The 27572-nt window shown below is 34.9% G+C and overlaps 2 protein-coding genes across 2 annotated transcripts in view; one reads left to right on the top strand and one right to left on the bottom strand.

Moving 5' to 3' along the window:
* Nucleotides 1-24964, top strand: part of LOC129769566 (glutamate--cysteine ligase regulatory subunit) — a 30827-nt gene extending 5863 nt beyond the window's left edge. The window contains exons 2-3 of the mRNA XM_055771920.1: nucleotides 14659-15238; nucleotides 23834-24964. Of these exons, the coding sequence (XP_055627895.1) occupies nucleotides 14659-15238; nucleotides 23834-23973 (720 nt within the window). The 3' untranslated portion in view covers nucleotides 23974-24964. The remainder of the gene's footprint in view (nucleotides 1-14658; nucleotides 15239-23833) is intronic.
* LOC129769565 (uncharacterized) overlaps nucleotides 1-26129 on the bottom strand; it is a 42932-nt gene extending 16803 nt beyond the window's left edge. Inside the window, exon 1 of the mRNA XM_055771918.1 lies at nucleotides 25987-26129. Within this exon, the coding sequence (XP_055627893.1) occupies nucleotides 25987-26028 (42 nt within the window). The 5' untranslated portion in view covers nucleotides 26029-26129. The remainder of the gene's footprint in view (nucleotides 1-25986) is intronic.
* Nucleotides 26130-27572: the final 1443 nt, after the last annotated feature.

Here is a 27572-nt window from a genome sequence, read left to right as displayed (position 1 = left end):
GCTGTTGCATGAGCAAAATTGCTATAATGAATGAATGCGACATTGAGTGGGGTTCATAACTTCGCTGTTATTTATACTTTGGATATCAAAAGCAACAAATTGATATTCATCACATTCGAAACGATATTCGTTCTGGCAGTGAATTTAAGTTCAAAATAAATTTTATTTGGCGAGACGGTAGCATATGGCATATGCAGAATGGATACAACGAGTGGTTTTAGCTACCGTCAAGTCATTTGCGACATCGGGAATTTCAAAGGTATTTCCGATTACGGCATCCGGCAACTGCAAAACCCAACCGCACACAGCAGCCTCAGGTTAGAAGTTAACAACAGCTGATATTCATTTGGCTGAAATGAAATTCAGTTCTGACGTTTCCGATGATCAAGATGAAAATGACACTGGGTGGAAGAAATAAACATCAAAACATATTGAGGGACAAAAGCTCATTTGCTCATATTCAATGGTTGCCTGGATCTGTCGTTTTAATTTTCGTTTGGAATATATAGGTTTTCGATGCAACCTAGCCCGAAAATCTATGCATTTGATCTTAGCGAAGATGATTTTTTTCAACACTGATTCCAAGTAACGGAGAAAAATGTTATTTACAAATAATTGAAAAATCTTGAACGAGAATTGTGCCTGAAAAAAAATTGATATTACAATAACGGGGTTTGGTAGGAGCACTAGGATATTTATAGTGAAAGGAAATTGTAAAAGGTCAATTAGAAGATCAATCAATCAACAGTTCTGCGATTGGACCAATGAACTTCGATTAGCAAGAAAATTTGAATGTTTGAAGGTATTGGATAACAAAAAAAATCATTTAGGGTGGAACGAAATTTGCCAGTTCAGCTAGTATATATATAAATGTTTCGTTCGTTTGTGTACGAGTCAAAAACTCGAAAAGTACGGAACCGATTGAGCTCAAAGTTGGACGCAATATACAATCCACTTCAAGGAGTGTTGTTACGGCATAAAAAATGGAAAAATTTGGAGAAAAACGATTTTTAATATAACCATGGTGCGTTTCTGAAATTGAGCTTCTGATGAAAACCGACTATTCCGAATTAACATTTTCGTCGCTCAGAGCAATTTGGTCGAGTTTCTTGCGGGGCCCAAATTCAACTGTCGGTGCGCTAGATAAATAAGCGGGCAACGATAATAATGAATTCGGGTTCGATTCAGGACCACTTTTCTGTTTAATCCGAATGAAATCAACTGACTGTTGATTAGAAAACTCATGAAAATAACTTTTCAGCCAATCATACAGTGTTGCCAATGGTAATAAAAAATGAAATTCAATCGAACGTATTTGCTCTCTATACTTTAGTCGATGGCGATGAATCATTAAAATTCATTCGAGATTCTATTCGAGATGGAGTATTCTGTTCAATCGAAGATTCAGTGAATATATCATACCACTAACATATGCCACTTTTGTTTGAAAATAATCGTCATAAATCATATCACATTTGGCAACTTCGACTTTCTACGTGATTCGTTTTCATTGTTCTTTACGTTTGGTAGATTAAAAGGTAAAAGAAGAGGCAAGCTGCAAGTTAATTTTTTTCTGAGAATGAGAATAATAATTGCGCAACTCGGATAGACCTCTGTTTATTCCTGAAAGTTTTTTTTTTCTTAGACGCACATGTGCACATGTGACGACGAAATAGTGCGAAGCTCTAGAAGGAAAGATTCAAAATTAATTGATTTCGTGATTTTTTTATTTTGATTTTGAGTGATTTTTCTCAAACGGTTTATAGATTTTCCAATAAGTTTGTCAACATCATATTTTAATCAGATATTTGGTTTTTGAGTTACAATTTTTTGAAAGAAAGATCAATAATTTTTTTTTTTTTTTATATATATCTGTATTATAGTGACTTTCAACACTTTTGGCTGGTTCGTCACTTTTTACTTCCAATTTTTGGAAGAATGTTGGGAGTGAGAATTGAACTCGTGATCTTCAGCGTGAGAGGTATGGATGTTACCACTACGCCAGATCGGCTCCAAAGATCAATAAGAAAGTTGTATAAATGAAAGTAATTGGCCATTTTGAACTAAGGTTTTTCATGATCTAATGTGTTCTACTAGTCAGACCTTTTCATTTGATATCCATATTGATTGGGTTTTGAAATAAAAAACATGTATCGCCATTTTGTATTTGCATTTTCACAAATAAGTATGTTCTGCTAGTCAAGCCCTTTCATTTGATACCCATATTGATGAGGTTTTGATAAAATATGTAGTCCGCCATTTTGAAGCGGCCGCCATCCAGGATATTCACGATCATGGAATTCGCAGTTTTATAACGATAGCACATATTAAGGCGTATTCCAAATTCCAGATCAATAGGTCAACAGGAAGGGGGTTAAATTTCTATTGATGTGGGACAACCCTACAGATAAACATACAAACATACTTACAATAGGTCATGCTAAATAAAACCGTTTAAAAGTATAGTATGAAAACTATATTTTTATGTTTTTGATTTTTTGAATATTCTACATATCCCATATTTACATTTAAGTGCCTATTCTATCAAATTCCGTTTGAAAATACTATTCAATTTCAACGAGAAAAGTGTCACCCACATCTGGGTGACGGGGCGTTTAATGTGTTAAATATGTGTCCTATGTGATGGAAACATCTTTTTTCCAAGTGTTTGACAAAATCGTGAACTGAAATTTGGTTTCAAACTGATTTAAAACTTATCTAAAAATTTTGAATTTTGAGACCGTGATTTAAAATCGTAATCGAAATCAAATTAAATTGAAAAAAAATTCAAATCACACACATAAACACACACAGCTAGAGATAAGAATGAAAGGAATCAATATGTGCAACGACAAAGGAGCCTGCAGCACAAATGCGCGCCACTATAACACGTAATAAACGTAAAACAATTCTCCCAGTAGTAGAAAATCGTTGCTGGGACGACGTTTGCAGTCGATGCGTTCCGATCAGGTTTATGGCACGATTATCCCTTTCTCACTCTACCTACCGTCACCGCTTATCTCACTATCCCTCTGCTGTAAAAGTTCATCATGATATGCCAGATGGTGGTAAATTGGTAATTCGCGAAGACATTGGCATGGTATCGATTTTAAATTAGGGCCATTATTTGGGTCCTAAACTCGTTAGTGTAATCTCCATCAGATCAGAAGACACGAAACCGGTTTTTAAATTTTTAAATTTGAATGAAAATTTCCACATTATATTATTTAATTACTTGAAACACGTATTTCTGACTTGCATTCAACCATATAGCTATACAATTCCAACATTGTTACTGATTTTTTTTTCATTATAATATAAAGTTGTCTTCATTAATTTTCGTATGAGACTTTCTCATCACCTGCAAAAAATGTTTTTAATTTAAATAGAATACTAATTTGATATGGAAAAGCTAATTTTCATTCATAATTTTGATTTCAAAAACCTTCATTCCGACTGAAAATCAGCTATTCTTTGACGCTCCCCTAAACTAGTAAACGAAGTTCAATGCCGTCAAGGCGGATCACTGTTTTGAAGAAAACAGATACTTTTGACGTTTGAGATGTTGGCACCAAAAACATGGCGGGTGCCATAAAGCTGGTTCCGATACAGTGATATTCATGGTGACACATTATTCCCTTACGAATTTTCATGGCGATCACTGAATTGTATTGAAGCAAATTTTTGACATACCGTTAACCGTTGTGCTGTAAAAAAGCAAATAATCTAGCGATAATGATTCAACATGTCACGTTGCGTCGAATATTCTGTTAGTAACACACTAGAGAGCGATCAGTCATTGTAAAATGTTAAGGCTTTTTGAAAACATTGCTGCTTTGCCGATCGCTTGCGTAGCTCTGTGCAATGGGTTATGCTTTAGTTAAATAACATAAGGGTTTGCTATAAAGAATGCGGATATCTCTGGTATCCTGACAATTCAGCAAGAAACGATTAACTGGTATAAGGTAATGCGGCCATGTGAACACTGTTAGTTCAGCTTATAGAATTTAAAAATAAAAGTCAACGAAACGAAAATTCCACATATTTTTTTATGATAAAGATGAAAATGCCATTCAGGCTGCTGGAATTGTGAATGATATAAATGGTCCTACACTGTAACAGTCACATTTGTGCAGTTATAGCCGACTAGGTTCACTTTTTTTATTAACACAAAATTTACTCTGATTTTTTACTGAAGCGAACCTTGAAATGATAATACATAATCCAACAAAACTATGCAAGTTTGAGCTAAAAATCGTTATAGTGCTAATATTACGCTCTGTATTTGAAGAAATCTAAAAGGTTCTGATGTACAGAGATTCAGAGTTGATAATTTTACAGAAATTAGAAGTTAATAGTTGGTCTTAGTTCGTCATAAGGAGATGAGCTACTGAGTTACTCTATTGTCCGTTGTTTCTTTGTTACGATCAGCATTACACACTAAATCTTGACAATTGTCTTCTAACTAGGCTGACCAAAAAGTTAAGGAATGAAAACGGGACACGTGAGCCAAAAAATAAAAAAAAAACATTTTTCGATGAATTTCATGAATGAGTGAATAAAACCGCGAATGAAAACAATCAAACCTTCTTAGATTTCCCTATTTTGTGCTCTACAACGAAATTAATTCTCATATTCAGATGTAGATTAGGAATTTTGGATTTTTTATCATAGAAATGGTTACATTCCAAATCTAAGTTTTGTTTCACAATTGTCGTAGCTATCAGGGATCAAACATGGAGTCGCGATTGTTCCGTTATCCACATAATGTTCATCGTGCAGAAACCCTTACAACCGGTACGGTATTACCAGCTAGACACGAAATATAAATAGTAAATTAACGAATTCCTTACACTCTATAAATTTGTTTTCCATTTTTGAAAATATTTGCATCCAATGATTTGCAACTAGCACAGATTCTTTGTTCCAATATTTTATTTATTTAATTTTGATTTCTCTGTCCACTAATCAAACAATGTGTTTTCATCTATCTAAATAGGTATTATTTTTACTAATGCTACTTTAAATCTTTGTCCATCCAGTAATAGGCCTTAATACAAACCATTTATGCTGTAGTGTTTTTCCTAGAATTCCATTTTTCAAAGTAGTTCAACACAGTATTGCAGAATTTTTTCACAGGTAATAAAAAATTTTGCCTCCTGTATTTAATCTGAATCAACAAGACTATGAAAACACTAATGAAAGCATCAAAATTAAAAGAAAATCCAATGTGCATTTACATCGTCTTTTCAACATGGCAATAAATGTTCGAAATGCCACCAACTGATCTCTGGTATAATCAACCATAGTTTGAGGCATGGAGTTTAAACTTAGTCGCGTTTTACAACAGGACATTTCTCCTGTGAAAGCAAATCGATGGAAAATCCAAGAGAATGAAATCATGCTCAAGTAATTGACCGACGAATTTAAAAAAACTCCTCAATTGTTCTACACGAATCGATATCAATATCGATTACCAAACAACCGATTTTATGCCAATCACAGCTATGTAAAATCGCTGCGAATACAACGAGTAAAATTTAAATTTAAGAGACAGATTCGAAAAAAATTACACAGTGCAACAATGATTTTCTATGTGTGTCTGGCTCAAAACTGTTTCAGTAGTAATTCTCTTGTTGAAGCAATGCATTGGTAAAACATTCGGCTTGTACCCTTTTAGTTTTTCATCTTGCTTCTAGGAAAAATGACACTCTAAAACCCTAAAAATCAGATTTTTCAAAAATTCAAAACGTATTTGTTTCCATTAGGGTGAAAAGGTCTCAAACTCAAGGACATCCAGTTTTTTGCCGAAGTCTATAAGAAATCATAGATAGAACTCATGGCTTCTCTTAACTTAAAAGTGAGTTACGTGTTTTACGGCTTTCATCGAATTCGGAAGACATCTAACACACATCTAACGGACCCATCATCATTTGCATGGCTGAAATAATCGGGTAATAAATTTTTATAATAGTATTCTTCAGATAACTTGAAGGATTGCTAACGTTCATTTTCGTCAACGTAGCATTTTCTGTTCAATTTTTTTGCCATGACTAAATTTCTAAATTCAAAGTACAAACAAAGCACGTGAAAGATATTGTCTTTCTCCTGTCACAAACTGCTTCTCGCCCGAATGATTAATGGCATTTCGTCGGTGTGTCAGAGATTATGCTTATTCGAGCGTCTGCAATGGATGTTTTTAACACAATGTGCTCCGGATACGCTGTTGCTGGTGGTGAATCAACCATGTGTAATGTCAGGAAAGTTCGTGATAAAGTGGTCAAGATAAAAATAAAGACCCATTCAATGAATTTCATTTACAGTGTGCGGTAAAACGCTACCAAACATATACTGCCACAAGATCATTACATGTTATCGGAGTACACTTGAATCAATGGAGGGTGGAAAACTTCGAGGGTGGCAGACAGGTTGAAAGCATGCTCTTACTTCTGCTGTTCCGATGTCTGGAAACATACCTAATATCATTTTGTTCAAAGGTTTCTTCAAGGCGTCGTCTGAACTTGGTTTTATACATGTCGAAGGGGCTTTCTTGTCTTTGATCTTCAATTCGTTTTGAAAATCACAATTGACTCTGTTTATGACACTTGTTACCATCGTGACCTGCTGGTGTAGAAGCGGCGCATGTACGCTTGACCTTGACCCAGATACAGCCAATCCAGCCAACCAGGCAGTCTCCAGGATAACGTCAAATTACACTTTGTAACAGAAAAGAATCTATATAGATTGAAAAAAAAAATAAGAGGGAAAGTTAGTGCTACTTTATATAACTGCACTTACCACAAATTCGACACTAACTGCGGCTGTGTTTCATGTCTAATGAATTGTGAATAGTTTACATCGCGCGAATGAAGCGTTACGATGAGAATCACGCTGTCTATGAGAGCTACACTAGGTATGAACTCACCAACGGTGATGGGGGGCGGCTGGCTCATCATGACCACAAATGCTGTGGTCATGATGACTGAGCATTATTAGGACGATACACGCCACTAGGAGATTGGACTTTTGTGACTCAGAGCGCTGCTATGATTCATCGTGGATTTTGCGAAACAACTAATTGATAAAATGGTGTCAAATGCCGTTTTTATTTTGGGTTTAAATTAGTACTCCAACATGGTAAACATTTTGGCGGCAAATAATAATCAGTCTCCGGTAGTATCTGCTATTCTATGACGTTCCATATATGCACGTTCCTACTATGTGTTCATTGTTTCTGTTATGGATCGTTGTTTCAATGTAATTGAGAAAGTTCGAGAATGAAGTACTCCTATGAAGCCACACCTAAAACTACTGTATGTGCTAAGAGGTTCCACCGTTCAATTATTTGGGTGTTCTTTTTTGTGAGTCAATCTTACATATGATGCATATTATATCCCTTATGGGGTATTCAAGTGTAAAGGAAAAAAAACGAAGAATATTTTTACTATCCATTATATCATTATTTATTTTTCTATCTTTTGACAATAAAACCAAAACAAAACGGGAAAAAATTATTCATAATTAGAAAAGTCACAAACTGATAAAGTGAAAGGGTTAAAAAAAAAGTTGCGCCATTCAGTAAAGATGCCGCTGTCGCATGAACCTCGGACAAGTCAAAAACATGTTTTTTGAAAAAACGACGACCACTTGAAAAGAAAAATGTTTTTTTAAATGTGTTTTTGACGTTTCCAGATTTTTTTTATGATGTAAAATTGAGAACATATATTTTTTATTGGTTCATGCGACAGAGAGATGCATACATGATTGTATTCATATAACTTTGACATAATTTGGTTCAGTAGAATTTGAGATATCGTGTACGCCAGTTGGGAAAAACTAGTTTCGAGAAAAATGCGTTTGAAATTTATTGTTATAGCCGTACTAGATTAGATACCGCATCACTAAAATGGCTATAATTCGGAAAATAATGGGATTTCCGAAAACTCGTTTTCAGGGTAGTCTAGTAATTTTTTTTTCTCTAATTTCTAGAACAAAAACGTTGCCTTAAACGTTGAGTTGTGAGTCAACGGGATGGCGGTAAAGGGAGTAAGGATGTAAAAGTGTCCCCAAACGAAAACGTTTTTGGGGATGTACATGAAATTTGGAAAATTGAAAAAAAATCCGATGTCCAATAACTGCAATGCATAAAACGTCGAGATCTGGTGTCATCTCGGAAAATAATTTTTGACCGAAAATCGATCTTTTGGGACTCAGCCCGAGTGGCCAAAAAATCAAAACTTTGAGTACTTTGAGGCAGCCTGAAATCATGTCCGATTGAAATTTTGAATAGGTAATTTATTTACGCCAATAAACAAAATTTACATGGTCGGTTCTCTAAATTCGAAGATGTTTTTTTCCATACATCAATTGCCACCCTAGTGCCCATTTCCATTTTAGGGAGGTCCGAAAAATCTAGTTTTCCCACTATTCCAAAAATAACTTTTTTCAAAAATTCATAATTTTCGAACTACCGAACCGATTCAAATGTTCGATATATCAAATTGAAGCCGATGATCTAGTCTGATACTGCACTTCCTAATAAAATAATTTCGGTTTTCGTAATAATTGAGTTTTTTTTTTATTTTCATGGTCTCGGGGCCAGGAGCGCTATATTTTTAAATTATTTTTCTCGAAAGCTGAGCTACTTTTATATAACATATGCAAAAACCAGAGAGGTGCTTTTTTTCGTTTTTGAGTTATGATTATTCAAAGTTAACCGATGGTCCGCAAAATAATTTTTTCCCCTTTTTTCCACAAAAAAAAAATTATAACTTTAAGATGATATCAAATTGAAGCGAATGAGCTATTTTTTTTATTTTTCAAAGTAAACTCGTTTTTAATCTTCTTTCAATATTTCTATGCGACCAGGGTAGATCTATGCGAATAGGATCCTTTTTTTTCGCAAGTGTAATATTTTTCCAAAAAAGAATAGCTCATCGACGTGAATTTGTCATGTCGATTTACTGAATTGGTCCAGTAGTTCAAAAGTAATGAAATTTTGAAAAACGTCATTTTTGGAAATAATGTAAAAACATGATTTTCTGGACCATTGGTTAACTTTGAAAAATCATAACTCAAAAACGAAAGAAAACACCTCCCTAATTTTTGGATAAGTTATGTATAAAAAACTCAACTTTCAAGAAAAAATATGAAAAAAATACTGACCTTGATCCCGAGACAACGAAAACTATAAAAAACAAATTCAATCCATAATTATAAAAACAAAATTCATTTCTTAGAAAGCGTAGTGTTTTTTCGAAGAAAACGAAGAAACTCATTGGCTTCAATTTGATATACTGATCATCTAAATCGGTTCAGTAGTTCAAAAGTTATGAATTTTTGAAAACAAATATTTTTGGGAAAATTTGAAAAAAAAAAGATTTTTCGGATGACTGGATCACGGATCACTGGTAACACTGCTATTTGACTTATTTTATCATTTTAATAATGAAAATAAATCCCAATACAATTTTCATCCATTAAAAATCCAACCTTTTTAAATTTCTAGATTTCAAAGTTTCAAATTTTTATATTTTTAATATTACTTGATGCTGTTTGAATACTTAAGTATTAAAATAACATGAAGTGTATTTTGTGTTTTTTATTAGGGGGCCCCAAAAATCAATGTTTCCACTTTTGACGAATTCCATGTCAACTCAACTGGCCGTTGGCAGCACCATCTTAGATATCAGTGAAACGTTGTGGGTGTAAGCACACGGATCTTCTGAGCAACTTTGCATACTTGAAATATTCAAAAAAGAATTAGACTACTTTTTTAAAAGGGCCAAAATTTTTTCTTGACTTTTACAAAAAATATAACTCATAAACCATAATACCTATAAAATTTTAATCAAAGAATAAAATGTAGGAAATTGTTGAATTTCTCAATAAAAATACCAAACATTATTTTAAAAATTAAAATTCATTTTTCTTAAAAAAAATATTTTTTTCAAATTCTCCAAAAATATATATGAATAGCTCTTATAATTTCCAATACATCGGAAGATGGACACTTTCACAGGGAAAAGGTTTTTCTAACAACTTTTCATGTTTTCTTTGAAAAAATTGCAACTAATCCTAATTTTGTTTAAAGTCAAGATAGCGATATTTTATCAGGAATCTCCATACAAAAATGTCCTATATTCCAAAAATTATAAAAGATAGAAAATTGACGTCTTCGACGAAAGTTCATATTTTAATAAGATCTAAAATATTGTCGAATACAAAAATTTAGTCAAAGAATGAAATGTAGAAAATTATTTATGTTTTCATTGGAAAATATCAAGTAATTTTTTGAAAAAAAAAATCTTTGGAAGAAAAATATTTTGAAAATTAAATTCATTTTTCTCGAAAACAAAGTTAAAATTTTGAAAAAATAAATATAAATAGCCCACATAATTTCCAAAAGGTCACCCATACATCGGAACTTTTACAAGGAAAAAGTTTTTCGAACAACAACTTTTTCATGTTTTTCTTTGAAAAGTTATTATTAATGTTTGATTCGTAACATTTGTATGTATAAACTATCTCGATTTACTTGCTCTGCTATTTTTTTTCTATTCATAAACATGTCAAGAACATGTCAAACGCGAAAATTTACCCACAAAAATGTTACGAGTGAGACATTATTTTTTCAGGGGTATCCTTACCAAAATGCCCTGTATTCCAGAAACTAGAAAAGATAGAAAGTTGACGTCCCCGACGGAAGTTCATATTTTCATAAGATCTAATACTTTGTCGAATACAGTATATTGCTATCATCACTTTAAACAAAATTAGGATTAGTTGTATTTTTTTCAAGGAAAACACGAAAAAAATGTTGTTAAAAAAGCTTTCTCCCTGTAAAAGTGCTCATCTTCCGATGTATGGACGACTTGTTGGAAATTGTATGGGTTATTCATATAATTTCTTTGAGAATTAAAAAAAAAGTTTTTGTGAAAAATGAATATTAATTTTTAATTTTTTTTTCAGCGAAAAAAGTAAAAAGTGACCCCAAACCAAATCAAATATTGTATAGGACATTAAATAATAAATTTTGACGGTTTATTTGAACCCCTATGTAGTTTAACATAGAATCTATAGTGAATAACGTACTTTTTCGTTTATTTCACGCCATCCTCAAAAGCCACGAGATAAAAATTTGAAAACAATACTGAATCTTACATCTTACATGCATCTTACTATAGTGTATCAAGAAAAATTATTAAAAAAAAATTCATCAAAAATTTTAGTACTAAAACAAATATTGGAATTTTGAAATTTTTTTTTCGGGATTTAGAAATTCAGTACTACTCTAATTATATTTAAATGTGTTTCTTTGGCTTTTCTAGATATGTGTGATTTTTTTCAGTGTTATGCGGCACAAACAATTTTTTTTATATTTCCAAAGAGTATGTGGCTGGGTAAGGGAGTAAAAAGTCCTCCAAACCAAATCACCAGCTGTATGTAAAATATTGTATAGGGTACTAAATAAAACATTTTGACAGTAGTACCATATATTTGAGTCCTTTTATAGTACACCATAAGATCTATGGTGAAAAATGCACCTTTTGGTTTTTTTCACCCCATTCTCAATAGCTTTGAGACAAAAATATGACAAAAAAGTACATCTTACTTAGGTGTATCGATCAATATTTTCAAACAATTTTTTCATCAGAAAATCAAACACTAAATAAAATTTTAAATTAATTTTTATTTTTTTTTATTTTGAGATTCAATACTACTCTAGTTTGTATTTAAATTTCTTCCTACGTCTATTTTAGGTATATGTGATTTTTTCCAGAATTTTTAGAGTGTTTTTCGCGGCACAAAAAAAAATATATATTTTCAGGCATTTCGAAATTTGTATGTCTCTGAGTTCCAATTAAAATTTTTAAATTTTTATTTAAATGCGTTCGTATGTGTTGTTTTTTTTCACATGTAGCGTAATTTTTTCTTGAATTTTTAAGAGGATCGCGGGAAAAAAATTGTTTTTTGGCCTTTTGGCATTTTGAATTTATTTTGAATTTAGAGACCCATTACTGTCCTAATATTTTTTAAATTTAGTTTTTCATGTGTTTCATGAATTTTTTCGGTATATTTAGAACATTGCGCCGTACTTTTTTTTCTCGTATCTTAAAAAACATGAGATTATCTTTACATTGGATTAAGGCGGTTTACCAAATTCATAGGAGTCAGCAGTACGTTAGAGCTCTGTAAGAAAAAAATAAAGTCCTTGTGGAAAGATCATTTGGTTTAATGAGAAGAACATTTGAAAAAATCCGAATTGTTTTAATTTTTTAAATTTTAATCTTACCATTGAAAACCACGAATACAATGAAATAATCGATTTCAAGAAAATAAACAATAATGCAGACGATGAAGAAAATTATTTTTTGTGTATCACAATGCTCTTAAAAATTCAGGAAATATTACGTAACATGTAGAAAAAAAGACACATACGAACGCATTTAAATAAAAATTAGAGCAGAAGTGGGTCTCAAAGTGGGTTATTTCAAAATTTCGAAATGCCAGAAAATATATGAATTTTTTTTGTACTGCGTATTTAATTTTTTTATTATTAGATTTTTTGATTAAAAAATAGTTTGAAAATATTTATCGATAAACCTTAGTAAGATATACATTCAGTATTTTTTCATATTTTTGTCTCAAAGCTATTGAGAATGGCGTGAATAAAACGAAAAGATGCATTTTTCACCATAGATCTCATGGTGTACCATATAAGGATTCAAATGTATGGTACTACTGCCAAAATATTTTATTTAGTACCCTATACAATATTTTCCATACAGCTGGTGATTTGGGGAACTTTTTTCTCCCTTACACAGCCATACTCTTTGGAAATATAAAAAAAAATTTTGTACCGCGCAAAAAATCTGAAAAAAATCATGCATATCTAGAAAAGCCGTAGAAACACATTTAAATATAAATTAGAGTAGTACTGAAACTCTAAATCCCAAAAAAAATAATTTCAAAATTTCAATATGTTTTTTAGTATTAAAATTTTTGATGAATTTTTTTTTGATAATTTTTCTTGATACACCGTAGTAAGATGCATTCGGTATTTTTTTCACCACTGAACCGATTAAGATGATCGACATAGCAAGTTGAAGCTTGCCTTTTATTAAAAATATTGAACTTGCAAAAAAATGGATTTTAGTCTCGTAATTATTGGTTGTAGTAATTTTTTATTGTTTTAATGGCTTTGGACTAGAGGGCGCTACAATGGTTTATATTTTTTCTTGAAAGCTCAGGATTTTTTACAGAACATGCCTCGATATCAGACAGACTTTTTTTTATTCTTGACCTAACTGTACCTAACTATTTTTCAATATGTATGATCAATAATATAATCATAAGCTTTTCCAGTGTGTAAATCTCGAATTATTTTCATTATGCTCACATGTTTGGAGGCTTTTCAATTCAGTGCTCGATTATATTATGAACCCAGTATCTCCGACGAACTTAAGAAATAGTAACGAGATTCGATTTACTTTGTATGATGTGTATGTAGCCGCAGAGTTATTGATGAATGAACACGTTTCAGAGTGTAATATTACTCAAAAAAAACTTTTTAAGCTGAAAGTCAATATAATGAGATTTTATGTAACATTCACTTGTTTACTTACAGTGTCGGACAAAACTATAAGACCCCTGCTCAAGCAAAATAACACGCATTGAACGCATTCTAAGTGGCAAGCTCTAGAATTATCTTAGATCTGAGAATGAAGTATTAAAAAACCTATCAATTCCACCATGATTTTTGTTAGTTTTGTGTTTTATTATTATGATCAATATACAAAGGTAATTATCTTTACTTTACTACTCGTTATTTGTATGGTTGACGATTATATTTGGAAGTCGACTGTTTTTAGAAGAAATCGAAATTAGTTTTGTCTTTGTTATTTTCCCCTTATTTGTGAAAATTGCTTGGTACAAACGAATCTATGTGAGTGCATTCCTTCTTCCTAGTTCACTCGTTTAACCTTTCCAATGATATTTCGAACCGATGGATGGATGGAATAACATCCGCTAAGCTATTTTTGGATCGAACCAAATCCGCGATTCATCGGCGTTCTGTTGGCTATTTGTTGGTTGGTTGTAGGATAGTTGAATGCAATTTATTTACTACTGTCACTTCGTTTCACTTTCTCGCGACCGGTTGAAGCCATCTGTTGAGGGTGCTAGTGTTACTGTGCCGCTAATGCGTTCGATTGATATTCGATATTCGTTGGGATGACGTGAGATGTTTCGAACTCTCGCGTGACTTAAATCGTACACTCAGTATGAAGCAATTAAAATCTCATAAAAGTGACCGTTTCCGAACTGGATGTAAAATTTTTGATGCATGCCAAACTTTCGGCATCTCATTCGGAGCTATTTTGTGCAACTCATTACGTTCCACGGAGGCAAAATGCCGCATTCCCGAACATGCTTGTTTTTGACGAGAAGCATAATTCTGAGAAAACTGATACACATCGCGAAATGGAAATATGGATGTATGTATTTTTTTTTCTATGCAAACGACCCATCATTCAGCTTATTTATAGTTATTGCTTCTTTCGGAACTATTTTTGACCAACTGCCAAAGTATTTTATAGGATAAGTAGAAAACCGCACTTGCAATTTCTCACACACTACTTCTTACTTTCTTTCCAGCTAACAGATTGTTTACGGGCAACTTTCGTGGAGGCGGAGGTCGTTGAGGTATCCGATGAGCAGGTCCGTCTGGTGACACGTAAGAACAACGACCTGTTGACGAAGGTAAAGGAGCACCAGCGAACCGACATTAAGATCGGGGCAAAGATTTTTCTCAATCAATATTCGGAAACATGTCTCTCGGAGGCGGTTGAGAGGCTGTTCGATACGTTGAATGTCTCATATTTGGACAATTTGATTTTGGCCTATCATCCTCGGAGCATTGATAGTTCGGCCGGCGGGGAAACTAATGGAGAGGTGAAGGAAGGCGTAATAGAGTGGGCCACTGGCAGTGAAAGTGCGGTTAGCAATCTGAAGAAGCTGTGGAGTTCACTGGAGAGATATGCGGTGGATAAAAAAATTGGCCAGCTCGGTATTGCCGACTTAGATGTGAATTCATTGCGTGAGCTGTTCGAGGCAGCAACCGTGCATCCAACGATAGCGCAGATCAATCTGGCGGCTTGCTGTGTGGTGCCACCGCAGCTACAGGATTACTGCGGACAGCATGACATTCAACTTCTGACCCATAGCGATCCACAAGGTGAGTTACGTTGGAGAAAAATAGAGATGGATGGGTTATATACAAATGGGCTTCTGTGCACTTTCCGGTCAGATCATTATCATCATTTAAGGTATTCTGAACAAATTTTCAAAGTACATGCGTACAACATTGTGCACATTCCGCCGTTGGCTTTTAAACTTTTTAAACAGGTCACGTTTTGATGAAATAGTTTTAACGTTAACAACTATTTTTGATGTAAATGAATTTTGATGATTTGTATACCAATCCAAACGAAAATTCCTTAAGATTTGTTAAGAATACTATACATTACGAATCACTAATCCGTGAATGGTTAAAATTAAAAATTAACGAAAACTGGAAGCACTCCCATTATCCCATACAATTGTGTGTTTACCTACCGGGGCTGTCGCTAAGGTTCTACTTATGTATGTGAGTTCCAATAGTCATATATCACTGCGAATCAAATGCAGCGTTCGTTTTATGAACACAGTGAATCAGTGGAGAAAGAAAATATTGCAACCCGGCTGTTCTTCTCGATAACTTATTTGGTATAAAAGGAAGTACTCCCGATTTCAGGCACATACAACTGGTCTCATCACCCAGGGTTAAGTTGAACACATGAAAAATTGGTAAAATTTGTCAATTTTTTTTTTCAACGAAAGTGGTATTCTCTTGCGAACAGATTTTAATGATTCCCACATTATTTATCGAATTCTTCTGCGTTGCCAAATGTAAATTGAAATAGTTACCATTAGGCAGTTTTAATGTTTTGTGTTGTTGGAATAATGGTGGTGATAGCACAAACATAGGGCAAACACCCGGCGCGGAAGGTTGACTCAATACCACTGCTGTTAACACATCCTTTTTTTCCTTTGTTTACGGATACTTTGAATCTTACGATTCATTCGTCTTCGAGTTAACACAAAAATCACAGTTCAACATAGCTGAATGAATACAATATAAATTAGCAGATTTTTTCAAATGAAAAATGCCACACTTCCAACGAGTATAAATCTAAAATTATTTTAACGATACAGGCAAACCTTTTTTGCGCGGGAGATGGGGACCATAAAATAAAATGAAAAAAGTTAAATAAACAAAGTTGTAAGAAACTTCAACAGCAGCTTTAAAAACCGTGTTCGGTACACAATTTGAAAAAATACTTTTTTGTGCGATAGATAGGGAAAAAATAACTCAAATCCACGCCGTTTGCCTTTTCGGTTGTGCGAGGCTGTGTTGCGCTTTTCGTTGCATGTCGTTATCAGGGTTGCCATAATAAAATCTATGTTTTTGGTCTGAAAAAATCTTTTTATCTGAGTTTTTTCTCTGAAAATCTGTATTGAAATCTGTGTTAATCCTTTGCGATCGTTTGTCTGCTCTCAGCCACCACAGCAAATAAGTATACTGATATTATAATTTATGCACAATGTATGATATCACACTTTTTCCAAACGAATATAACTCTTTGTGGTCGTTTGTCTGCTCTCAGCCACCACAGCATGAAACCATGCGAATCTTACAGACTTTTGCATCTTTTCGCCTTAGATTGAGAAGCACTACTACACGCTACATATGGATTCCAAAATGACTGATTCGAATGCTATATGAATAATATTCGTTAGTAGGGAAAAATATTGTTGAGATCAAGCTATAACTATGTTGGTCGTTATTTTGAAAAATCTGTAAATCTGTATGAAAACCAAAAAAATCAGTAATCTGTATCTACAGAGTCTTTGTTTAAAAAAGTCTGAAAAATCTGTATGAATACAGATTATTCTGTAGATATGGTAACTCTGGTTGAACTTTTTGCTATTAGAAATCATGTTATGCGCAACTTAGAGTATTTGATGGAGAATGTAAATGATTTGAGAAATGGATAATTTAGACGCAAGTATGCTTTTTTTCGCGCTGAAATGCATCTAAAACATCGAAAAAAACTAATGGACGGTAACTTCGTCAAATATGCTTCTTTTCATTTCGGAATTTGAGACTTTTTGGATCTTGGGACAAAACGGTATCCAAATATCTAAAGCGGCCCTTACACGATCATTCGTATTGACATTACGAGTAATTATATTCATTCGCGATTCACTGCAATCAACAATATCATTATTCTTCAACCCTACACAATCATTTCGATTGTCGTTACTTTCCTGCAGTATTTTTATGATCTATAATTTACCTGTTAGAATGCTAGAATTTTTATTTAATGACATTACTTACACCCAAACTAGCGTTGTCAAAAAGCATTTCATTTTCGACAGAAAACATGTTATTCCATGCCATGAAGCGTCAAATAGGCAAATAATGCCATCTGTCCCCCAACGCTTTGAAATGTTTGTATTAGACTTTCCGAGATCTCGCACCGCACGCAAAAGAGACAGTCCCCCTTATTCCACGCGGCGAATGACGCGGGATGGCTCAAGTGACTGCATTCCCGTAGGCGAATGGCGTGACTATGGGCCTGATTCTCGAATACACTACGAATACACTTCACGGTGGAAACGGAATGAAACGTATTCGCGATGACAACGGTACGGCGTCGACATCTGGATACGAGATTAGTTTCCCACTAAACTTATCATTATAATATCAAATTATCTTCAGATGAAATTTTTGTATGAGATTATTATATCACATGAAGAAAACAAAGTTTTCCACTCACATTGAATACCAGTTTGATACGAAGAAGTTAATTTTCATTAATGATTTTTTATTTGAAAAGTGATCATTCTGCCTGAAAACTCATCATTATCTTCGACAATTTACTAACTCGTAAAACGAAGTTCAATGGCGTGCCGTTTATTTTGTTCCGACCGTGAAGTGTATTCGAGAATCAGGCCCTATAGCTCGTCACTAGGTGAGATTTGAAGTCGTGTCCTCATTTGTTATCGATTCGAGCGTCAAATAGGAGCTAAACAATTAGGTGGTTTCCAGAATAAAGCAGTAAACTTTGCAATCTCAAGTCATTCGCCGCGCGGAATAAAGGAGAGTGTGCTTTGCGTTATCCAGTCTAGGATTGGGCGATCTTTATAAAAAGATCGATCTTATCGAATCGATTTTCCAAACGGCGTTGAGATCGATCCACTGATTAAATCGATACCAAAGAATCGATCTTTGCCGATTCGATTTTTGAAAAATTAAAATGCCGATTTATCTGTTTATTCTATATTTTCTTAAAACAGGGAATACAAAATTCATTTCTCTTTTCAAACATCAAAAGCATATTGTTTTGTTTCTCAGCATGAAGACCACAGCCACAGGGCATTCACCTTGTGCCGTCAGGTAGTCGTTTTATTAAATAAATTAATTGAAAAAAGCATTCTTAGAAATTGAACAACCACCCAGCACTCAGCTGACAATGATCATAAAAGCCAATCGTGCCATACATCTGTCATTTAGTCGAAGACGATTCTTGTTTTTGATGCCAGTTCTAGAAAACAACCTTTCGCCTGTGATTGATGTCAACATCAGGTTCAGTGATCCTATCCGCAACCGGTTACAGTTCATCCCCTCAGTAGCTGCCGCTAGTTCGGTCTCTGTCAGCATTTTTATAGAAGTAAATCGTAGAAGAAGTGATCCAAATGTTGACATTATGTTTAAAAAAAAAAGTTAGATGCCTTTGGTGAGATAAAACGTCGATGTATACTGAAAAACGAATCTACAAAAAGATCGAAAAGATCGAAAGCAAAAAAATCGATTTTCTCGATTTTCTCAAGTACGGAAATCGGAAATCGGGATGGAAAATCGATTCGAGATCGCCCAATCCTAATCCAGTCTCGCCTCTCACAAAGTGATGGGGAGCTGATGCAACAAATGAGCGAGGTAGAAGGCAGCCGAGCGAACAGACCTCCTGTGCGCGCTGAAATACCGAGACGAGTATCGATTTTCTCTTCCTCACTATCCTTCCATGTGCAAGCGATGAGATTGGGCTTTAGCACGCGACCCACATTCCATTTTGCCTGCCAAGATCGGGTCGATGAAATGTCAACAATCGACCTCAAATGCTGCCACCTTGCAATCGAGTTATCGACCTTTCATATGCATTCATCGAACAACTTGACGCCACTTTTTCGCCAACATGTGCAAGGCGTCGACCTGCTTGCAGCGCTGCTTCCAGCACTGCTTGCTGCTTGTTTGTATTAGTTTGTTATTAAAAAGAAATGAAATATTAAAAGGAAAATACATAATCAATTTTAGTCATTTTATTACTCGAAAAAATACGCATTACAAAACAATATGTGTTTGTGATATACAAATAACCACAATACAGCGAAATTTTTAAATCCGGGGTTTCCGGATTGACGATTCGAGTCCAGCTGAGCTCGTTGATAAATACCTCCTGCGTTGATAGTTTTTATTTCCTTGATGCACATTTGTGCCCGTGGATTCGATTCTGCTGTTGCCGCTGTTGTTGCTGTCCCCGGCATGGGTTTGGAGGATACTGCTGATTGGAATTGCAGATGTTGTTGGCTCCTGTGACAACGGTGAAAATCTGCACTGTTGTTCTTGTTGTTTGGCGACTGGTAATGGGGGAAATCATCTTCCGGCTAGTTTTTATTGATGGCTATAGAAAAGCCAGATGTTTTCACATCATAGTCTGAAAGAAAATGAAATAATTAATGAAAGAAAAAGCGATAACAGTTTCCTTACTCACCAGTTATATGGTCCATTTGTTTTTGTTTGAGATGACAGTTTAGCGGACTACCAGTGATACCATTTGGTTTTTTAATTATTCCGTATTTTCGATCAATGAACTATACACTCTTAGGAAAAATTGGTATATATGACGATTTTTGGGTAAATATTACCAATGATTAGTTGATTTTTGCGATATGAATTAAGTGCGCTACACATACAACATCACCGTCATCGTCCCGTCAAATATTCTCTTGGACTTATTCTGCCGACGTCACAATTTCCGGTGATGATGTATGTGAATGTTACCATACGATTTCCATGGGAGAATATTTGACATTTCATTCCTTCACGTTGACTTCACAGTGACGGGACGTTGTATGTGCAGCACACTTTATTCGTACATATTAGGCGATAACATTAGTAAACAAATGTAAAACCAGCCAGTATAACAGTAATTTTTGAACTATTGTATGCAATTTTAGTCATTTGTTGAACTATCTAAATGCGGTATAAACCACATTACAATGCACATTAACTCGAGGCATGGCCATTGCAGCGTCCAACATCTGATCCTGCATCGATTGAGTTTGATTCTCGGCTACAAATACAGAATGGTTACTACAAACAGCTACGATAGACTACATCAAAGAGCCAGTTCTATGCCCCTTTTCAAAATTGAGTTGAAGCGCAGCGTCAGTGGAAACGGAACCTTCGTTTTGACGATTTCGAAAACATCCAATTGATCGAACCACCGATCACAATCGTCGGAAAATAGTTTATGAAGTTGCCCTTGACCAAATCCGACAATATAGCGGTGGAATTAGAGCTCAACTAGGCTCGTTTTAGTGTCTCGAATTACCCAGATTCCTCATTATTGAAGTAATGTCTTCACTTTCTCCCGCAACAGATGAGCATGGATCATTATTTGGCTGTCCAATATGTATCAATGTTGATTAAAGAACATAAATTGAATTAATTTTCAAGAACGTCACTCACCTGTCTGGGTAAATTCAACCTTTTTCTGTGGAGAAACAATATCGAAAAGTAGTTCCGCTCAACTCAATTATCAGCTAGATAATTAGGTTAATAATGTTCTGTTTACATTTCTTTCACGGTTTCCAGCAATGACGATCGTCAAAGTTACCGATACCGCTTAGTAAAATGTACCAATCATTGGCAGGGATGTATATTGCATCTAACATTGATTTTACATACAGTTGATTAATATTTACAGAAAATATGTACATTCTACTAATGTTTGCCTCACCAAAGATTTGGCATATTTTAGTAATCTGTTTTCTGGGTGTAGGCAAGACGGAGAAGTCACAGCATTTCGGCCAATGTTAGGTCGATATTTTGTTCGTCGACTGGATTGTGGGGAGCTTGGGATCGATTTTACGATGAATAAAAGTCGCATTCAATTATTTATTTTTTAGCCCCGAACACCTCAACAATAACAAACCAGCACGAGTTGTATATTCAATTTTGCGATTGGCTGTAGATAGGAATGCGTTATTCCGCCTGAAAATCCGTTTCCACATTCAAACAAAGATAAATTCGTTAGCGCAAACGTCGAATGGATCGACGACGCTGATCATGATGTAATTTTAATACATATGGAAAATCAATTTTCCGAACTTTCCGACCTTCCTTCAGTTTTCCGAAGATTTTCTGATTTTTCTCTTCATAACATTGATCTACGGGTAGAGACGAATACATCAAATTAAAGATGGCTACAATCGGACGATTCCTTCTTCGGGGTTCGCGCTTAGCAACACATTTGGCCCCACATTTTTATTTATATAGATAGAAGATATAGAAGTGCTTTATTTCACCTGAAAATCCATTTCCACTTTTAAACAAAGATCAATTTTGATAGCGTAAACATTGAATGGACCGACAACGCTTATCATGATGTAATTTTAAAACATATGGGAAATCAATTTTTCCGAATTTTCCGACCTTCCTTCAGAGTTTTCCGAAAATTTTCCGATTTTTCTCTCCATAACATTGATCTACGGGCAGAGACGAATGCATCAAAATAAAGATGGCTCAAATCGGACTATTCCTTCTTCGGGTTTCGCGCTTAGTAACACATTTGGCCTGACATTTTTATTTATATAGGTAATGCGTACCAGGGTAACTGAATATGTACAATAATGCACGCCAAAGAAAACCGATTTTGACAGTTTGTAGGAGTGCAGCAACTTCAGCACTCATATCCGTAGAAGAAATTAACACGTTTTCGAAAAAAAAACTTTTCTGTGTCAAACGAATATTCTCATTGAGGCATATGTAAGCGTAGTGTAATTATCACCATTACAACGTTATTCTTATGATCAGTGTTTCAGTACTGTATTATTTAGTATTCGATACGTTTCAGTCATCGTGTAGTACGATTCTATTAGTTCAAAGCAAAGAACAACATACGCGAAATATATGTGACCCCCTAAAGTTGCGTTCGTATCATAAAACTTATGTCGAAGACAGTTTCATTTGGACGGAGTGTGCCTGTTTTGAAAAAATCGATACGCAGATCAAAACTTTGGACACCTGAAGTAGCATTAAAGATTCAATTCCAATGATAGAATAAACATAGAAGTTTAATAATCTGAGTGATTGTCAGGAGTGATATAGTATTCATACACGATTTGTGTAGTGTTGTTATCACAGCACTTCATTATAAGTGTATTCAAGATTGTATACGGAAGTACTCGTTTCTTTTTATGAGTTTCGGGCGCGTATGTGTACATTGTGTGATGCGGTTGTATGTGCAAGTGTTCTGTATCGATTCAAAACAAGGACATTAAAAGCACGAAGGAATTAGGCAAATCAAATTCAGCAGTGTTGCGATCATTGCTTTATATCTCTTAATTGCATATATTACTTATACACATGCTTTCGAGATATCACAAATCTCGGATACCTTTTCAGGTTTCCCTTTGATATTCTTATTCGTCTAGTTTTGAGAAAATACTGCGTGTGACTAGATGCGGAATAAAGAAATGCATGACCTGTCCGATAAGTATGTTTATTTTCTTCAAATCTCATTTCGCTGAATAGTTGAGAGTTCGCGTTTTTAGAATCACATCACTTACGGCAGTGAATCCTGATTTGTCTTAACCATTCCCACTAACAACTATCCCTTCCATGATAAACCTTCCATGATTCACTTCCCCTGGTGACTGTAAGGACGTGGCTGGTGTCGTTATTGACCATTTAAAGTTCGAATCACCAAAAATTGCACAACGAGAATGATTTGCTAGTCCCAAGCGTTATTCTGTGTGTTCTTTGTGCAATTTGGTTAGTTCAGGTCAATCACGGAGAGCAATTACGAATTGTACAGTCTACCTAAGCTCTGTGTCAAATGAATATTCTCATTGATAGTTTGAAAAGTTTTCTGCAAGCAGTAAAAGACTTTTGAACGAAAATTATTTCTGATGGTTTTTAATTACAATTTCAAAAATTTGATTTATTTTAAATCGTCAAACTATCAATAAAAATAATAGCTAATAGTTATTCGAATTCTCAGAACATGCATTTTTTAACCATTTCTGAAGGACATCATTACTTGCTTCACTCGTTCATTTTTTTTTCAAGATGTCGACACCGTACTTTGTTGTCCTAAAATGAACTCAGCACACCTTACTTCATCAATCGTTAATTATAAAATGACCGTTCCCCTGCCCTATTTAAGTAATGAACCGAGATCCGAAAATCCGAATTTCCGTTGTTATTGTTAGTCGTTCCAACTTCTTGGAATTACACGATCATTTATAATGTCATTCTGTTGAGCAAATGCCAATACGAATGATCACGTGTGGGCCGTTTAAGATCAAACAGTGTATGGCATCTTAAGTTTATCAGACAAACATGGAACAACGCTCATTCTGTGTATAATTTTTCGTGTGTTCATTCATCCCCACATCATGATTTGGTTTAATGAAGTTTAATATTCTTTCTCATTTCCAGAACTCCTCCCGCGGACAGTTCTAAATGAGCTTGAACTGAGTTCGTATCAGGCCGGCTGGATAACACGCTATCAGGTGCACATCAAATGCCGCGGAGTGCTTGCTGCGAAAGGTTTCATTGTTAAACTGATCCGCAATTAGACACCATTCGTTGTCAGTCCCTAGCCGAGGAAGCAAGTCAATGTTCATCGACGTGTCAACCAACCAGCTTAGTATATTATGCGAACCGCACGATAATTCCTTTATGAGAATGCGATTCTGACAAAGGCGAACAAACCAACGAAGAGTGACAGTTACAAATTTATTTTTATGTTAAAGAATAACCGCGCACCAAGCACGCTTTCCATGAAAATCCCCTTTATTCCGCACGGCGAATGACATAAAATAACTCAAGTCACAGTATTCCCGAAGGCGAACGGCGTGATTATAGTTTGCCATTAGATGAGATTGGAAGTCGTGTCCTCAGAGGTTGTCGACGTCACTCGCGGTGCAGAATAAACGGAAATATGTTTAGTGCAAAGTAGATGTTTGTGGTCAACGATTTCGTGAATCACCGCCTCTGTCGACATGCTTGAACGGTTGTTTGTGTCTGCGCTACAACTGCTGAATGTCGACTGGTGGTTTGCTTCTTCGCTAATCGAATGCAAGTTGTTAGTGGTGATGGAATCGAATACGTCTTTAAGAAGTATCCGTCAGAACTGTATTTAATACAAGTAAATGTAGAAATTATGTTATGTAGGCATTATATACGAAAATACAATCAGCATATACTGTAGACGGCAAGCGAATAATTATCGATATGATACAAATTTTGCGTGTATGTTGGAAGTACTTCATGTTAGATACTGTATAGGAATGTGGTCAGTCCGGCGGAGAAGGTATCCTGTTGGATTCAGTCGAGTAGCTCTATTTTTTTTCTAAAACATATTATATTAGTACTTAAGACCATCATAGGCATTTCTTTCTGTTCACGCTACAGTAACTGCGAACAATTAGCATAGTTTGTTAATTAGTTTTATTCCAAACACTTCGATCGCAAAGACTATTTTTGATAACGATTTTTCACATCATTTTGAGACGAAATAAAACATGAAATGAGGAAACTATAAAGGGAGAGAGGTAGAATCTAGAATGATTGGAAAACATATTAAGAATCCCATAAATATCACTGACCAGTATGTCCCGTTAAGCGTCTCAGACACAGCGCTCCGTTTGGTTGTACCGGTACCGGCCGAGCTGCCGAAATAATTCCCCGAAATCAGAATTTGAACGGAGCTGGCGACGAGCGGAGAAACCGATCGGATGAACCATCGAAATTGCGGGTGCATAATTTATTGGATTGCAACAAGTCACAACAAACGGCCGCCAGAACGAGTGAACGAGAAAATACCGAAAAGCAAAATTGACAAGATTAAGCAAATTCCGCTTGTTGCATCTTTTGGCGTTTGTGGCAATTTTCTCGATCTCAACAACAGTGTAACCGAGGACCCCGAAAGGTAGCCAACGATGAAATATGTTTCATTCATCTGTAGCATTCATTCATCAAAAGTTGTCACCACTGCTATGAGCTCAATATATTGAGCCCATTCCACGCGCGGCACTCTTTTCTGATTCTCTGACTCCTGACCGGCACCAAATCATATAGTTTTAATGCGCCAGGAGAGTTTTATTTGAAGAAAGCTTCACTGACGTTTGCGTTACTATTTAGTACTTTTTATTGATGGAGATGAAATTTTGGCATTTTTGAATATGATTTATCAAGTCGGCTGCTGCATGAGAGGAAATATGAGGTATTGAATGGGGATGCATTCGACTCGCTTCGCACAGAGGCGAGGATAACAGACTTATATCAGACCAGTTTGTATGATGTGAAGTGTTTAAGGGATATCATTTTAGTCGTTTGTCAGTGGGGTGGCATGATTTTTATCATTGCTTTGAGAATTTTAATAGATAATGACATTATTTTTTTTCTCAAGTAGATGTCCACACTCCATATGCTGTATAACTACAATTTTTTAATTTTGCGACTTGGTCTTAACTTAACACCGACCATTTGTAGCTTTCTTTTTACCATTTGTGATTTCTATTATCTTGAGTTTTGTAATATAAATCATACGGAATTGTGCTTCCTTAAATAGGAAACCAGACACTTACCTTCACCAAGGACCAAGACATTGCCTGATAGATACGATTCATAGTTGAAATAATAGTTGGATTGAAATGTTGAAAAAACCACCATTGAATTATTTTCTAATGTATCATTATTAAATTATGCACCTACATTCCAAACAATAACTATCTATCTTCCCAACATTTCACTCCCGAATTGTTCGATTGACAGTTGGTTCGGACATATGTAAACAATAACACAAGGTCTATGCACGACAAGTGTGAGTAGTTTCGTATGGGTCGTCCACATGAGTGTTGACGAATTTAGAAGGTTGAAGAGAGGTAATAGCAGGGGTATGACTAAAACGTCGAATCCCTCATTTTGCCAGTGTACCCAATATTGTTTACAACTCGGTCCGGTTATATAGTCGAATAGTGGCTAACTTTAAACTCCATGTTAAATGTGAACACCTCCATGTGAAACAAAAATATGAAAATCGCTCATGCAGTTAGAAATGAAGCAGCGCATTTTTCTTTATTTTTACTATCTCCGTGATTTCAATCCTCGCAAATGATATGTTGGTAAACAAATAACGCCATATTGATTTTGATTTTGGGTAGCCTATATTCAATTGATGTCTAACCCCTGGGTAATAGGCGCTAAAAAATGTCTACACATGTCCATGGGGAGGGTGTCTGCGAGGGCAAGTTGAGTAAATATTTTCAAAAAATACATTCACATTTACAGTGACTTAAACCCGTAATCGTACTCCACCATGCAGAACACTTTTTCCTTCTTTTTAAAATTGAAAACAAGCTTTCGGAACATTCTATTTAGATAAAGTCATAGTGTCATATGAGAGTTAAAAGGTTTGCTATCTGTTTTCAGAATAATGGTTTTTATTTCTCTACAAATAGCGAATGTATGCGCTAAGCTATGAAAATTGACTCAAACTCATAATCGTACGCTGGTTGAAATCTCAACTCGCCTCATCTACGAGTTTTTTGGTGTATTCGGAAGGAATATTTATCAATTTTTTCATCAAGTAGATTTTAAAATCGTTATTTTTAGAAATTAAATGGTTTCTAAATTTCCTACCCAAAGAACATCCACAGTTTTTTACTGGGATTGATGTCGGAAGATTGTGGAGAAATATCAATAACTTTCGAGCATTTGTAATGTAACCATGTACGAACTTGAAACTCTGGGTCATTGTCTTGCTTCATATTTTCATGTTCAAGTAAACATTCTGATTATACCATCAAAAAAAAAAAACAAATTGAGCCTAGGAAGGACAACTTGAATGCCCGAGCACAGAGGGACGAACCGTTTCTCAGCAAAAAAATCAGTAACTCCATTTTGATTATTCCAAACAGCATGAAACACATCAATGTATTACTGGTATGATGTTATTTCCGTAGATGGGTCCTAATTTGATATTTTTGGCTCCGATTGTTATCGCTTCGCCTACGATGAATTAAATGTAAAAATTTTTGGAGGGATGATATGAGGGTGCATGTATGAGCAATTTGGTTTTCATCGATAGTGTATTGGATCAGAATGTTTACTTGAACATCCTGAAGGAAAATATGAAGCAAAGTGTCAACAAAATGGGATGGAATCGAGGATT

The sequence above is a fragment of the Toxorhynchites rutilus genome, chromosome 2 (genome assembly GCF_029784135.1).
Source record: "Toxorhynchites rutilus septentrionalis strain SRP chromosome 2, ASM2978413v1, whole genome shotgun sequence".
NCBI lineage: Eukaryota > Metazoa > Arthropoda > Insecta > Diptera > Culicidae > Toxorhynchites > Toxorhynchites rutilus.
The sequence above is the reverse complement of the archived record's forward strand: the minus strand, read 5'-3'. Positions and strand labels throughout refer to the sequence as shown.